General features: G+C 42.2%; 1 protein-coding gene across 1 annotated transcript in view; it reads left to right on the top strand.

Moving 5' to 3' along the window:
* The window catches only part of ENTPD2 (ectonucleoside triphosphate diphosphohydrolase 2), a 114139-nt gene extending 98895 nt beyond the window's left edge, over positions 1-15244 (top strand). Inside the window, exons 7-9 of the mRNA XM_082262840.1 lie at positions 5484-5603; positions 8701-8838; positions 14501-15244. Coding sequence (XP_082118966.1) covers positions 5484-5603; positions 8701-8838; positions 14501-14704 — 462 coding nt within the window. The 3' untranslated portion in view covers positions 14705-15244. The remainder of the gene's footprint in view (positions 1-5483; positions 5604-8700; positions 8839-14500) is intronic.
* Positions 15245-15498: the final 254 nt, after the last annotated feature.

The following is a 15498-nucleotide window of genomic DNA, read 5'->3' as shown; positions in this document are numbered from 1 at the left end:
TATGGGCCAAAACCGAAAATTCAGGATGCATGTAGACAAAACCAAAATTTACGTTTTTTTTTAAAAAAAAAAATATATATATATTTTCCTTAGTGGTGCACTGAAGTGAAATTCTGGAGCCATAACCGTTAATTCAGGAAGCATGTGGCCGAAACCAAAATTGACGGTTTTTAAAAAATCTATATATTTTTTAGTGGTGCACCAAAATGAAAATTCTCTGGTGCCGAAACCGAAAATTCGGGATGCACTTGGCCGAAACTGAAATTGAGTTTTTTAAAAATGTTTATTGGAAAAAAAAAAAAGAAAAATTATAATTGTAATGTATTCCACTCTTAATTAATATCATGAATTTAATTTCACATGAATTTATTGTCGGCCATTATCGGCACTTTTTTTTTTTTTTGAAGCGGTGTTTAAAAATCCTGCTTGCTGCATATTTGGTCAGTTAAAAAAAAAAAAAAAACTGCACCAAAAACGCACCTCCCCATTTGCAGTCCTGTCCTACACATACTGCCCACTTTTATACCCTCTGTACTCCTTTCCTACACATACTGCCTGCTGTCCTACCCTGTGCATTCCTTTCCTACATGTATTGCCCGCTGTCATACCCTCTACGTCATTCTCCTTGCATATCCCTCCCTCTGTTATTCCCCTCTGCAGTTCTCTCCTACACATTTTGCCCGCTGTCATACCCTCTGCACTCCTCTTCTACGCGGACTGCCCGCTGTCATACCCTCTGCACTCCTCTTCTACGCGGACTGCCTGCTGTCATACCCTCTGCACTCCTCTTCTACGCGGACTGCCCGCTGTCATACCCTCTGCACTTCTCTTCTACACGGACTGCCCGCTGTCATACCCTCTGCACTCCTCTTCTACACGGACTGCCCGCTGTCATACCCTCTGCACTTCTCTTCTACACGGACTGCCCGCTGTCATACCCTCTGCACTCCTCTTCTACACGGACTGCCCGCTGTCATACCCTCTGGACTCCTCTCCTACAGATTGCCCGCTGTCATACCCTCTGCACTCCTTCTACATGGACTGCCCGCTGTCATACCCTCTGCCCTCCTCTCCTACATGGACTGCCCGCTGTCATACCCTCTGCACTCCTCTCCTACATGGGCTGCCCACTCTCATACCCTCTGTACTCCTCTCCTACATGGACTGCCCGCTGTCATACCCTCTGTACTCCTCTCCTACATGGACTGCCAGCTGTCATTCCTTGGCACATGCCTACCTCTGTTTTGCCCTTGTTCCTCTCCAGCACATACTGTCCACTGTACATCCTCCATACTTCTCTCCCACACATACTCTGTGCCAAAATTTGAAATCATGGGGTCCGTACAACCTTTCTGACATGCTGTTGAGGTCTCTTTACTTTCTCCAAACTGTTGGCTGACAGCATTGTGCAAAGTGATAGTGCGAAAAAAATAAGCTATCTTATCTGTAAACTTGCCTTTCCATCAACGTTCCCCTTCCTTCACCTGCGCTTGCATCTTCTGCTGGGTCTTCATTGGCTGTGCAGGAAGGAGTCATCCTGACACACAGGGACTGTGCCAACAATGTAACCTGAACTGTGCATGCGCAGCTCAGTTTACATGTCAGATGACTGTGAGCAGGCAGGTAGGTGCATTTTATTGCAGACCAGACATGCAATGTGTCTTCTGTAAAAAAAAAAGAAAAAAAATGCACCTACCTGCCTGCAATAAAGAGCCTGTTTGCTCATTGTTTGTGGCTGCAGAACTTTAGTTCTACTTTAGGTTCTATCTGATGCTTTGTCTGTTTCTGTGCCTGGGTAAATATTGAGCTGTTTGATCTACCCATTAGAGATTAGGAAAACTGTACATGAAAGGATCATTTCTTAAATTAGTTTTATGCAAATAGAATTTGTTCTCATCTCAAGCCAAAGGCTTGTGATCTTAGCAAACCGGTATACCCATTCATTATAGAGGTATACACTCAGCAACATTAAATATGCCTCTCCTATGGAGGTATACACTCAGCAACACTAAATATGCCTCTATGGAGGTATACACTCAGCAACACTAAATATGCCTCTCCTATGGAGGTATACACTCAGCAACACTAAATATGCCTCTCCTATGGAGGTATACACTCAGCAACACTAAATATGCCTCTCCTATGGAGGTATACACTCAGCAACACTAAATATGCCTCTCTATGGAGGTATACACTCAGCAACACTAAATATGCCTCTCCTACGGAGGTATACACTCGGCAACACTAAATATGCCTCTCTATGGAGGTATACACTCGGCAACACTAAATATGCCTCTCTATGGAGGTATACACTCAGCAAAACTAAATATGCCTCTCCTATGGAGGTATACACTCAGCAACACTAAAAATGCCTCTCTATGGAGGTATACACTCAGCAACACTAAAAATGCCTCTCTATGGAGGTATACACTCAGCAACACTAAATATGCCTCTCTATGGGTGACAAGATCTCCTGTAAGTATGTTTAAATAATCCTCCCTCAGCAACTCCTCCCGTTCTCCACAGTGCTGGACCCACGTGTGCGCTCCTTGCTCCCTCCGGCCATGCCTACCATACGCTTATTGGAGGGAGGCCCACTATGGGTAGCTCTGTTGGCCACTGCAGGCTCCCAGTGAATGGATATGATGTAGGACTGACCACTCTCCAACACTTCCTGGTGCAGGAATCCCTGCAACCAGGCAAGCGCCAGTCCCCAAACCTCTCCCTTCCTTCCCTCGCAGTGTCACAGGACAGGCACCCCTGCTAACCTAATAGAGACCAGGTCTGGGTATGGTACAGGAGGGGTGGCTGTACATCCCCCTGCCTACTGTCCTACCCTCAGAAATCCATACCTGCACATATAGTTACTGTCATAACCTTTTCACTCCTCTCCTACACATACTACAGTCATACCTTCTGTACTCCTCTCCTACACATAATAGTCACACCTTCTGTACTCCTCTCCTACACATACTACAGTCATACCTTCTGTACTCCTCTCCTACACATAATACAGTCACACCTTCTGTACTCCTCTCCTACACATACTACAGTCATACCTTCTGCACTCCTCTCCTACACATACTACAGTCATACCTTCTGTACTCCTCTCCTGCACATACTGCTGTCATACTCTCTGTACTCCTTTTCTGCACATACTACAGTCATACTCCTGCACTCCTCCTGCATATACTGCTGTCATACCCTCTGTACTCCTCTCCTGCATATACTGCTGTCATACCCCCTTAACTCCTCTCCTGCATATACTGCTGTCGTAACCCCTTCACTCCTCTCCTGCATATACTGCTGTCATACCCTCTGTACTCCTCTCCTGCATATACTGCTGTCATACCCCCTTAACTCCTCTCCTGCATATACTGCTGTCGTAACCCCTTCACTCCTCTCCTGCACATACTACTGTCATACTCTCTGTACTCTCCTGCGCATACTGCTGTCCTACCCCCTGCACTCCTTTCCTGCACATACTACAGTAATACTCCTGCTCTCCTCCTTCAGATACTACTTTCATACCCTCTGCACTCCTCTCCTGCATATACTGCTGTCATACCTCCTGCACTCCTCTCCTGCACATACTACAATCATACCTTCTGTACTGCTCTCCTACACATACTGCTGTCATACCCTCTGTACTCCTCTCCTGCACATACTACAGTCATACTTTCTGTACTGCTCTCCTACACATACTACAGTCATACCTTCTGTACTCCTCTCCTACACATACTACAGTCATACCTTCTGCACTCCTCTCCTGCACATACTGCTGTCATACCTTCTGTACTGCTCTCCTACACATACTACTGTTCTACCCTCTGCACCCCTATCCTGCACACACTCGTGTCACCCTCTGCACTTCTCTCATGCACATACTGCTGTCATACCCCTTGCACTCTTCTCCTACACGTACTGCTTTTATACCCCCTGCACTCTTCTTCTGCACATACTACACTCATACCTTCTATACTCCTTTCCTGCATATACTGCTGTCAAACCCCCTGCACTCCATGCCATGATTTTATTCACAGTATTCTCCAGCATCTTTTGCCCCCGCAGTCATTTCTCTAGCATTGTGTTTTTTTTTTTTTTGTTTTTATATAAGCCCAACCTTTCCAGTTCTAAAACTGGCACAAAAAAGATAATAATATAGTATGGACCCACAGTATGTGTATTGCATTTTGCTGTGTGTCCTGTTTCACTTGATTTGTCATTGGAACAGAGAGAGAATTCCCCTCACCTCCTATAATGGTCACCAAACCGATTCTCTATGGAGAACAGTCCTTTAATTTGAGTCTTAAATGGCTGATTTGAATAAAAATGATCAGAAAATGTTACAATTGGCCCAGTATCTTTGGGTATACTGTAGAAGTTAAAATGATCGTAAATATTAGACTTGATTGAGAAATTGGTTTTCATTACCTTGCTGGCATAACTTATTTGAAAGCAGATGGGATTTTGACATTATAGAACATGATCAACTATATATTTTGGTTAAGTGTGTTTAGATACACTTTAAAGCTGAACTCCAGGGAAAGTAAATATGATTGCTTGCCATGGTGCTGCCTCTGCTTTGCAAGAGTTCAATGCCAATATAGGTCTACTAGGGGAACAAGAAAAAACATTTTACCTATCCGATCCTCCATGCTGCAAGACTTGTCCATCATTCTCTGACAGTCGCCTGTCCTCTAAAGTCTTGAAGACCAATGCAAAAACAGAAGACCAATGCATAATTTATAGCCCTGCACTGGATGCAAGGATGCCAGGGAACAGTCCACCGCTGGAGCACCAGCTGCCATGGGAGCGGAGGATCAGGTAAGTAAAGCTGCTCTTCTTGTCCCCTTGACCTAACTGAACATTAAGGGGTCAAGGGAGGTTTTTCTTTTCCCTGGAGTCAGGCTTTAACATCGCTCGCTGTTTCCGCCTACTCAGTTCTTGTGTTCTTTATCGCCATAGAGAAGCCAAAAACTAGCATTTACAGAAGGAGAGGTAAAAAAAATCAGCCTAGAAGGACAGTTTTTTTTTTTTTTTTTTTTTTTTTTTTTTAGGCAAACTAGTAATAAATTACACCTGATCTTGCACTACTGTGGCCAACTTGTAGAGAAAAAAAATGAAAGCAAGCAGACATGCCTTCACTTTTTTTTTTTTTTTATAAGTATTTTTCTACACCGTTCCAGATATATTTTAACTTCCCACATGTACCAGCCGATGGAAACTGGCATTTACTGGAAACCATGCTATTAGGCCAACATTTGCCATATGTTTATTACAAGTCCCACATGCAACTTGTTACCAAGCAGTGCCAGCTCAGATGGCTGTTGTCATGGAAAAAAAAAAAATCTAAGCCAGGCTTTGGGCCTTTACAGCTTACTGTCAAATTAAAATAATAAAAGGTAAAGTAAATGACTCTGTGTACAAATGCATGCGGCGAAAAAAAACACAATAATTTATTATTTTATTAATTGTTTCAGGCATTTGCAGCATTTTATTACACCATCGACTACATAAAATCTGTGATGAGGATGCCAGTCAGTTCTCTGGAGGACCTGGGTACCGCCACCGATGCCATCTGCTCCTCCACTTATAGTGATGTGAGTCATGACAAACTGGAATACACCAGTGTTATCTTTTAGTAATGTCATATTCATCAGTCGGTCAGCTTTATCGTTACCGCGCATCATGAAATTTGCTCTACATCAATTAGTCATAGGTATCTCGTGCGGATTAATCAAAAAAATAAATAGAGGCAGATGTCTTTAAGCGATGAGCATACACATTTTATTATTTTAATAGCAATATACAGATACTAGCCAAGTGTGTGTGTGTTTTTTTTTTTTTCTCATTTGATTGGGTCCTTGTTGCGTAATCTTTGAAATATCTATATACTGCCTAGATCGCATGAAAATGGCTATTTTTTTTTTGAAGAGCCAACAAAAAATGCATTTTTTTTTTTAGTTCTGTGGTGGTGCTTGCACCATTGCTGGGTTCTGAAGGAAGTCGGGAGAAAATGCAATGACAGCATGTCTTTTAAGCTAAGCTATTTGTTTTACCATCCTGTGCTTTCGCCAGTTTTTTTTTTTTAGTATCCACTAGAGGGAGCATGATGCATTTATTTTATTTATTTTCAAAGCATCTCCGAGAATAGTGGTTCCCAACCTCAGCCCTCGAGTATGTCCAACAGGTCATGTTTTACAGATTTCCTTCACCTTGCACAAGGGCTTTAACCACTTTACCACTAGAGCATTTTGCGGTCTTACGTCTGAGCCACTTTTTGCGATTCGGCGCTGTGCGACTTTAACTGATAATTGCGCGGTCGTGCAAAGCCATACCCAAACGAAATTTACGTCCTTTTTTTTCCCATAAACAGAGTTTTCTTTTGGTGGTATTTGATCACCTGTGCGATTTTTACTTTTTGCGCTATAAACAAAAGAGCGTAAATTTTGAGAAAACAACAATATTTTTCACGTTTTTTTTATATGAAATTCCCCCCAAAAAAATTTAAAAATCAAAATTTTTTTAAATTTTTGGCCAATTTGTTTTCTGCTACATATGTTTGGTAAAAAAATTCACAATAAGCGTATTTTGATTGGTTTGCGCAAAAGTTATTGCATTTACTAACAAAGGGAAAGATTTCTGTCATTTTTGGTGTTTTTTTTTTTTTTTTTTTTAACGCGTAATGGCGGCGATCTGCGATTTTTTTTTTTTTTTTTTTTTTTTTTTTTTTTTTTTTGCAGGACTGCTACATTGCGGCGGACAGATCGGACCCTTGACTGACATTTTTGACACTTTTGAGGGTACCAGTGACATTACTGCAGTAATCAGTGCTATATATATGCACTGTTACTGTAAAAATGACACTGGGAGGGAAGGGGTTAATTTTATTGGAGAGGGAGGGGTTAATGTATGCCTGGTGCTTACTGACGTGTGGGGGGGGAGGTGACTGTGTGAGCCAGGGACAGATCGGAGTGTTCAGCTATGCTGAACACTCCGATCTGTCACTTGGGAGATCCGCCCGCTTGTGTTTACACAGGCGGGCGGATCTCCACACTAGATCCCCGACGATCGGGGCAGAGCAGCGGCGATCGTCGCTGCTCTTCCCCTGGCCCGACTCCCGCTGTGACTGAATACAGCGGGAGCGAGCCTCCGGCGGCGCGCGAGCGCCGCCCACAAGGGGGAGTGTCTGACGACGTAGGTCTACGTCGTCAGACGATAACGAGCCACTTTGCCGCAGTAGTACTACGGTACTCAGTGGCAAAGTGGTTAAAGGATAAGTTCACCTTTTTAAAAAAAAATAAATAAATGCACATCTTTATGCATGTTAAAATAATTTGCATTTATTTTTTACTAGGAGCCTGAACAGCATTGCACCAGTAATCATCAGATTGTGGGTGCCATGCAGGATTCCTGCAGACTTGTCTACTCGTAACTCTTAAGCTGGATACACACTATCCAACTTTTGTGGTTAGATTTCCTTTAGATTTACCTTTTCTATGTAGTGCAAGGGCCTGACAGATTGCATACAAATTGAAAGTGTTTAGGTTTGACCTCATATTATCTGGTTTTGGTAAGTCTAAAGGAAAAAGTCTTCAGATAATCTTATAGTGTGTATGGCCCATTAGGCAGGTACACACTACCTAGAGTGCTCAACAGTTCCCTGGTAGTTTATAGAGAGCTACAAGCCAACAGCCGCAAAGGCTGTCCGTACTTGTTTCCCATTCACAGAGAGGCCGGGCGGGTGGAGCCCTGCATGGCCACGTTTTTAAAAAAAATCTTGAGTGGAGGGAGAAGATCCCCTGCTTGCTGTCACTAGATGCAGTGGATCGGGGGACATTGCAGGGGTGGGAACATGTAACATGTTCCCAAAGGTAAAATTTTATAGGTTTAGATGTGTACATGTTCCCTTCACAGATCCCTCGTATTCTGGGCACATGCAAAGTCTGGGCACAGGTAAACTACGGTAACACAATTCAAAGCATTTTCTGAATGGACAAGGGAAGAGGAGGGGCAGGTAAACAAAGGATCACCCTTGTCCATTACAAAACTCTTTAAAGTCATTCAGTGAACCTGTGCGCAAACTATGTACCATTGCAGTAATCCTTTCATGTATGCGGTCTATCATGGGATAAAAAAATAACTGGCAAGTTCTCAATGCAGCCAAAATACTATATGTATAGTGAATGCCAAAATATAAAAAAGTGAACTCAACAAAGCTGCCATTTTTATTATTTCAATTGAATTACAAGCAAGTAATTTAAAATAAGAAAATGAGCAAACGCAACACCCTTTAAAGGGTATGGCTTGTACATCATCAACCTTAAAAATAATTATTTTAGAATGTGTTTGTGACTAGTATTAGGCTTGGAAGCTTGGCAAACAAATTCCATAACACACTCAATGGTGTTTGGATTAATGGGTTTTATTCTTCAATCTTTCTAGGTGTGTCCAGGCAGGAAGCGCCAATGGCTCTATTTGTACTGCATATTTAATGCATTTTCAACTTGCAGTCATGCATTGTGCAGCAGAATGCGCCATTGGTATACCTAGTTTTAGAGGTGTGCTTGGTAGAACTAGGCACACCATGGTGTGTTTTAAAAAGCCGTATTAGGATCAGATCTTCTCTTGTGTTGTACTGCATTTATATAGTTATGTATATTTCTTTCCCCCTTTTTTTTTTTTTTTTTTCTATAGCTGTCCAGCAAGAGTCCTGCATTTGTACAGAAACATCTCAGTGGATACTGTGCCACCGCTAATTTCATCTACCTGTTAACTAGTAAAGGCTACAAATTTGATAACAGCACTTTCCCCAACATCACTTTTCAGAAGAAGGTAAAAAAAAAAATCTCAAGACTATACATGACCTCTCCTCCGCCCCCCTTTTAACAATTTTCTCCATTTTGTTAGCTTGATATAAACCCAAGTTCAATCTAAAGCTACTAATTTACCAGGAGACACTCCCATTCACACTATGTAGTGCAACATTGGGAGTCACGAATATGTGCAATGTTGCATTTTTGGCATAGGGAAGCAATTCATATCAATGGGCTGCCCTACGTGCCACAAATGCAGCAGAGGTCATGTGCTTTTTTTGTGCTTTTGCTCGTGTTTAGCTGCTCGATTGTGTGCTTTTAATATGTAAATAAAGAAAGGGTTAAATAAAAATCAGACGTAGGTATGCATGCAAATATATGATGGTTTAAGACTAAGACTGAATATTCAGGACTCTGAATATTGCCAAATAAACAAGGGGGCTTGAAGCAAGACATGGTTGAACTCTCTCACTACAATCCTTGTCCTGACAACAATCCACGCTTCCACCCACCAGCGATTAAATTCCACCCACCTATAGGGACCGCATTCTCTATTATTTACAAATCTGGCTCCATCCCAAACTCACAGCTTCACCCTTTTGCTATAACCCCAGTGATCCATGACTTTCCCTCCTAGATCCTCTGAGCCTCACTTTAAACCATGTATCAGTGCCAACTAGTTTAGGTTAAGGAATTTATTTTGAGAGAAGAATTGAAGTCCATCTCTGAAATGCAGACACTGCTTAACCACCCCTCCTCCTTGAAATATTGGCAGGCCATACAAGTTATGCACTTCCTATGTACTACTACTCAAACCAGGAACAGTAAATATGACAGTTCACCCCCTATCATTTATTATTGCAGATACCACTATCCATATACACAGCGCTTTACGTATATCATTCACATCAGTCAGTTCCCTTAAGGAGCTTACAATCCTAAGGTTTTCTTCCACTCCGTAAATGTGCTAGAAATGTCAGCAGGCATGGGGTATTATATTATGTATTTTTTGGGAATGCCCAATAATATGACCATATTAGGAAGAAATCAAGACTGGTTACTAAACTCACACATATCTCCCTATTACACCTTACTCCAATCATTAAAAGAGATGTATAGGAATTATTTTTTTTTTCTTGAATCACCCTTACCTACGTGGATGCAGCATCAATCTTATAATGCATCTGTCTCCTGGTGCCTAAAAGACTGAGAACGGAGCGATCTAACTCTGCAGATCGCTCATTTCTCACAGCTCTCTGCTCGGCCAACCCCCGGATGGGAGTGGCCAGATCAGGCTCTCAAAGGCTCGCTGAGAGGCTGAGCCAGGTGCCAGTCCAGTTAGGTGGGCAGGTCCTGACTCTATTGTTACGATCTTGTCCGAGCCTGGACCGGCTCTCTGATGTCACTAGACAGCGGATTTCCGCCCGCTGTCTGCTGAAAACGGGTCACAGGAGGGCAGAATGAACTGCACTCCTGTGATCCACAAGACAAGTACAGCCAAATGAGACGCTACAAACATTCTCTCCAGATTCACTTGGCAGCCAGAGCCCAAAATCCTCAATAATAGAGACATGCTGTCCCTTCTATTGGTCATTGGATTTCTGTGGTCATTGATCTAAAATGTATGGAGGAAATGCAAAGGCGGCTGGTTTCCTAATAAATTCCTTTATTGGCTTTGTTTGCAATTCAAACAAAAATATTTGTTCTCTCCCTTCTCCCAATCAAGCCGTAAACATTCATTACAAAAGCTCAAATACTAATTAAATACGCTGCTCAAAATAATGAATGGAACATTTTGAAAACACATCAGATCTCAATGGGGAAAAATGTCATGCTGATTGCTATACTGATCTGGACTGGGTAATGTTAGGAAGGAAAGGATCCCACATCGTTTGATGGAAATGAAAATAATCAAACTACAAAGGGATGAATTCAAAGACACCCCCCGAAAATCAAAGTAAAAAAATGATGCAGCAGGCTAGTCCATTTTGCTGAAATTTCATTGCAGCAACTCAAAATGGTACTCAGTAGTTTGTATGGCCCCCACGTGCTTGTATGCATGCCTGACCACATCTGGGCATGCTCCTTCTGAGATGACATATGGTGTCCTGGGGTATTTCTTCCCAGATATAGACCAGGGCATCCCTGAGCTCCTGAACAGTCCGAGGTGCAACCTGGCGGCGTCAGATGGAACGAAACATAATGTCCCAGAGGTGTTCTATTGGATTTAGGTCAGACGAGCGTGGGGGCCATTCAATGGTATCAATTCCTTCATCCTCCAGAAACTGGCTGCATACTCTCGCCACATGAGGCCAGGGGGGCGCCAGGAGGAACCCAGGACCCACTGCACCAGCGTAGGGTCTGACAAGGGGGTACAAGGATTTTATCCCAATATCTAATGGCAGTCAGGGGGCCATTGTCTAGCCTGTAGAGGTCTTTGTGTCCCTCCATGGCTATGCCTCCCCAGACCATCACTCACCCACCACCAAACCAGTCATGCCAGTCACCAAACCAGTCATAACGATATTACAGGCAGCATAACATTCTCCATGGCTTCTCCAGACCCTTTCATGTCTGTCACATGTGCTGAGGGTGAACCCGCTCTCATCTGTGAAAAGCAAAGGGCACCAGTGGCGGACCTGCCAATTCTGGTGTTTAATGGCAAATGCCAATCGAGCTCCACGGTGCCAGGCAGTGGGCACAGGACATCGGGGCCCTCAGGCCACCCTCATGAAGTCTGTTTCTGATTGTTTGGTCAGAGACATTCACACCAATGGCCTTCTGGAGGTAATTTTGTAGGGCTCTGGCAGTGTTCATCTTGTTCCACCTTGCACAAAGGAGCAGATACCAGTCCTGCTGATGCATTAAAGCGGTTGTATACTCTCGAAAAAGAAAAAAAAAAACAAACAAACCCTGCAAGACAAAGGCATAATGAGCTAGTATGCATCGCATACTAGCTCATTATGAAATACTTACCTTAAAACGAAGCCCCGACACTGACCTCTGGACATCGCTGTGGGAGCTGACATGCTCCCTCGGCGTCTCTTCTGAGTCCGATGGCTCCGGCGCTGTGAGTGGCCGGAGCCGCGATGACGTCACTCCCGCGTGGTTTCACTTTCCGGCAAAATCCGGCAAGCAGTTCTTGCATGCAGGGCAAATATCTCCTAAACCGTGCAGGTTTAGTAGATATTGTACCTACAGGTAAACCTTATTATAGGCTTACCTGTAGGTAAAAGTCACAAATATCGGTATACTACCGCTTTAAGGACCTTCTACGGCCCTGTCCAGCTCTCCTAGAGTCACTGCCTGTCTCCTGGAATCTCCTCTATGCTCTTGAGACTGTGCTAGGAGACACGGCAAACCTTCTTGCAATGGCACGTATTGATGTGCCATCCTGGAGGGGTTGGACTGCCTGTGCAACCACTATAGGGTCCAGGTATCGCCTCATGCTACCAGTAGAGACAATGACCCTAGCCAGATGCAAAACTAGTGAAAAACAGTCAGAAAAGATGAGTAGAGAAAAAAATGTCAATGGCCTCCACCTGTAAAACCATTCCTGTTTTGGAGGTCATCTCATTGTTGCCCATCTAGTGCACTTTAGTTAATCAGTTTCAGCTGCTTTGATGTTAATGAAATTAACAGCACCTTCTGCTACTTAACTGACCAGATCAATATCCCAGGAGTTTAACTGACTTGATGCTATGCTCTGATTAAAAAGTGTTCCTTTTTTAATTTTTTTGAGCAGTGTATATCACGGTATTAAACAATATCATAATAAAGGCCATTACACAAAGACCCAGAGTTACAAGGTCCCAGGTTACATAGTTAGTCAGGTGGAAAAAGACACAAGTCCATCTGGCTCAACCAACTGGAAAAAAAAAAAAAAAACAGTAATGGAAACCCAACCATACAATCCCATATACACAATCCTATACCCGGAGTTGATCCAGAGGAAGGCGAAAAAACCCCACCAAAGCTTGATCCAATTTGCTACAGCAGGGGAAAAAAATTCCTTCCTGATCCCCCAAGAGGCAATCTGATAGTCCCTGGATCAACTTTACCTATAAATATTAGTACCCACTTATAGGAAGTACACCCAGGAAAGAATCCAGGCCTTTTTTTAAAGCAATCTAGTGAGCTGGCCAGAACCACCTCTGGAGGGAGTCTATTCCACATTTCTACAGCTCTTACGGTGAAGAAACCTTTCCGTATTTAAAGATGAAATCTGTTTTCCTCTAGATGTAAAGAGTGCCCCCTTGTCCTCTGTGTTGACAAAGTGAACAACTCAACACCAAGTTCACTATATTGACCCCTTATGTATTTATACATGTTGATCATATCCCCCTTAATCTCCTCTTCTCAAGAGAATAAATTTAGTTCCTCTAATCTTTTCTCATAGCTGAGCTCCTCCATGCCTATTATCAGTTTGGTTGCCCTTCTCTGCACTTTCTCCAATTCCCAATATCCTTTTTAAGAACTGGTGCCCAAAACTGAACTGCATATTCCAGATGAGGTCTTACTAATGATTTGTACAGGGGCAAAATTATATCTCTCTCTCTGGAGTCCATGCCTCTGTTAATACAAGAAAGGACTTTGCTTGCTTTGGAAACCGCAGCTTGGCATTCCATGCTATTATTAAGCTTATGATCTACCAGAACACCCAGATCCTTCTCCGCTATGGATTCCCCCAGTTCTACTCCGCCTAGTATGTATGCTGCATGCATATTCTTAGCCCCCAAGTGCATAACTTTACATTTATCAATATTAAACCTCATTTGCCACATAGTTGCCCAATGAAACAGTGCATTGAGGTCAGCTTGTAAGTTGGAGACATCCTGTAAAGAAGTTATTCCACTACAAAGCTTGGTGTTATCTGCAAAGACTGAAATTGTACTTTTAATCCCAGACCCAATATCATTTATAAAGATATTAAAAAGTAAGGGTCCTAACACTGAACCTTGGGGTACACCACTTATAGCCTTGACCATTCAGAATAAGAATCATTAACCATGCTCTCTGTATTCTATCTTTTAGCCAATTTGCTATCCATTTGCAAACTGATCTTTCCAAGCCTGTAGACTTTACCTTACACAATAGCTGTGTGTGGGGGGAACTGTGTCAAACGCTTTTGCAATATCCAAGTATACTATGTCCACAGCCACCCTCTGTCCAAGGTTTTACTTACCACCTCATAAAAAGAAATCAGGTTTGTTTGACAACTTCTGTCTTTCATGAATCCATGCTGTCTGTTGCTTAAAGTATTTTTTTCCAGCAAGAACTCATCTATGTGGTCTTTTATTAAACACTCCAGTATCTTCCCGACTATAGAAGTTAAACTAACAGGTCTATGGTTACTTGACAAAGACTTTGATCCCTTTTTAAATATAGGCACCCCATTGGCCCTACGCCAATCAAGTCCCTAAAAATTAGAAATGAAGGCTTTGAAATTACAGCACTCAATTCTTTTAGGATCCGTGGGTGGATGTTGTCAATAAATGAAATTCACAGTGTACACGTTAGTTGAAAAAACTGTGGAATCTTTCTTGTGTTCATCAACCTTGTACAAAGTGCTTCATTTTGAAGTAAAGAATCCTTTTTAATATTTTTTAATTTGTTTATTTCAAAATATCCTGGTTGCAGAGAAAAATAATCATCACCGCTCTTTTCAATGTTCTTTCCAGGCTGGTGACACTTCCATCGGTTGGGCCCTCGGGTATATGCTGAACCTTACCAACATGATCCCACCTGAGGAAACCTCTGTTCTCAAAGCCACTGACTTCAGCTCATGGGCTGCCCTCATTTTCCTCTTTGTAGTCATCATTTTAATTGCTCTCATCATCCTATTCAGCACGTGCAGGTCAAGCAAACAACAGCAAACCATCTGATGGGAGGATGAAAATTCCAGTTCTTATCATTCCTCTGCAAGACAAAAAGATTCTGTCGTCTTGTGGGTGTCATCAAACAGTCTCCACTGCTGAGGTCTAACCAACTCCCCTAATAAAGATCTGAAAAACTTGTATCACTCCTCAGACCATGGAAATCCTGAAGGTTACAGAACCAGATTTTTGGATCTTTTGCTTGAGTTTTCAGTTGACTTGCTGTTCGTGTAAAACATGCAGTAAGCTGTTGGGGTTTTAACTAGTCAGGAAAATAAGAACATCCTTCAGAATAATACCTTTGTGTATATAGATCTATTTACTGCTCAGCTATGAATATTGATTAGACTTTTAAAGACTTGAACCATATGGCTGCCACTGGGTAATGAACCACTGTTTGCATCATGTTAACAATATAGCTGTATTTGCTAGTTTATGCTTATTGCACACTTCGTTTTTAATTGTGTAAATAACAAGAGGTGAATGTATAAAATAGATAGAACTTATTTTAGCTCCTATAAATAACCAGACCTAGACTTACATTTTTTGGCGTTTTTATCTAGTAATGGTTTTGTTGAAATTCTCTTTACCACTTATCTGTTAAAATGCCTTCTGTTACTTAATGAACTTCTTGATGTGATCACACATGTTACACTGACTGTACAACCTTCTTTAGATTAGCCAACAACTACACAGGGCAAGGACTTGCCTAAATCATCTATTCAATTTACAGCATATACAATCAGACCCACTTTATTTCGTTTTTTGTAAACCAAAAGATTTTACAATCTGTGAAAGAAGTT

Source organism: Pelophylax lessonae, assembly GCF_965119305.1.
Source record: "Pelophylax lessonae genome assembly, chromosome: 7".
NCBI lineage: Eukaryota > Metazoa > Chordata > Amphibia > Anura > Ranidae > Pelophylax > Pelophylax lessonae.
Note: the sequence above shows the minus strand (reverse complement) of the source record. Positions and strands in the feature narration are given on the sequence as shown.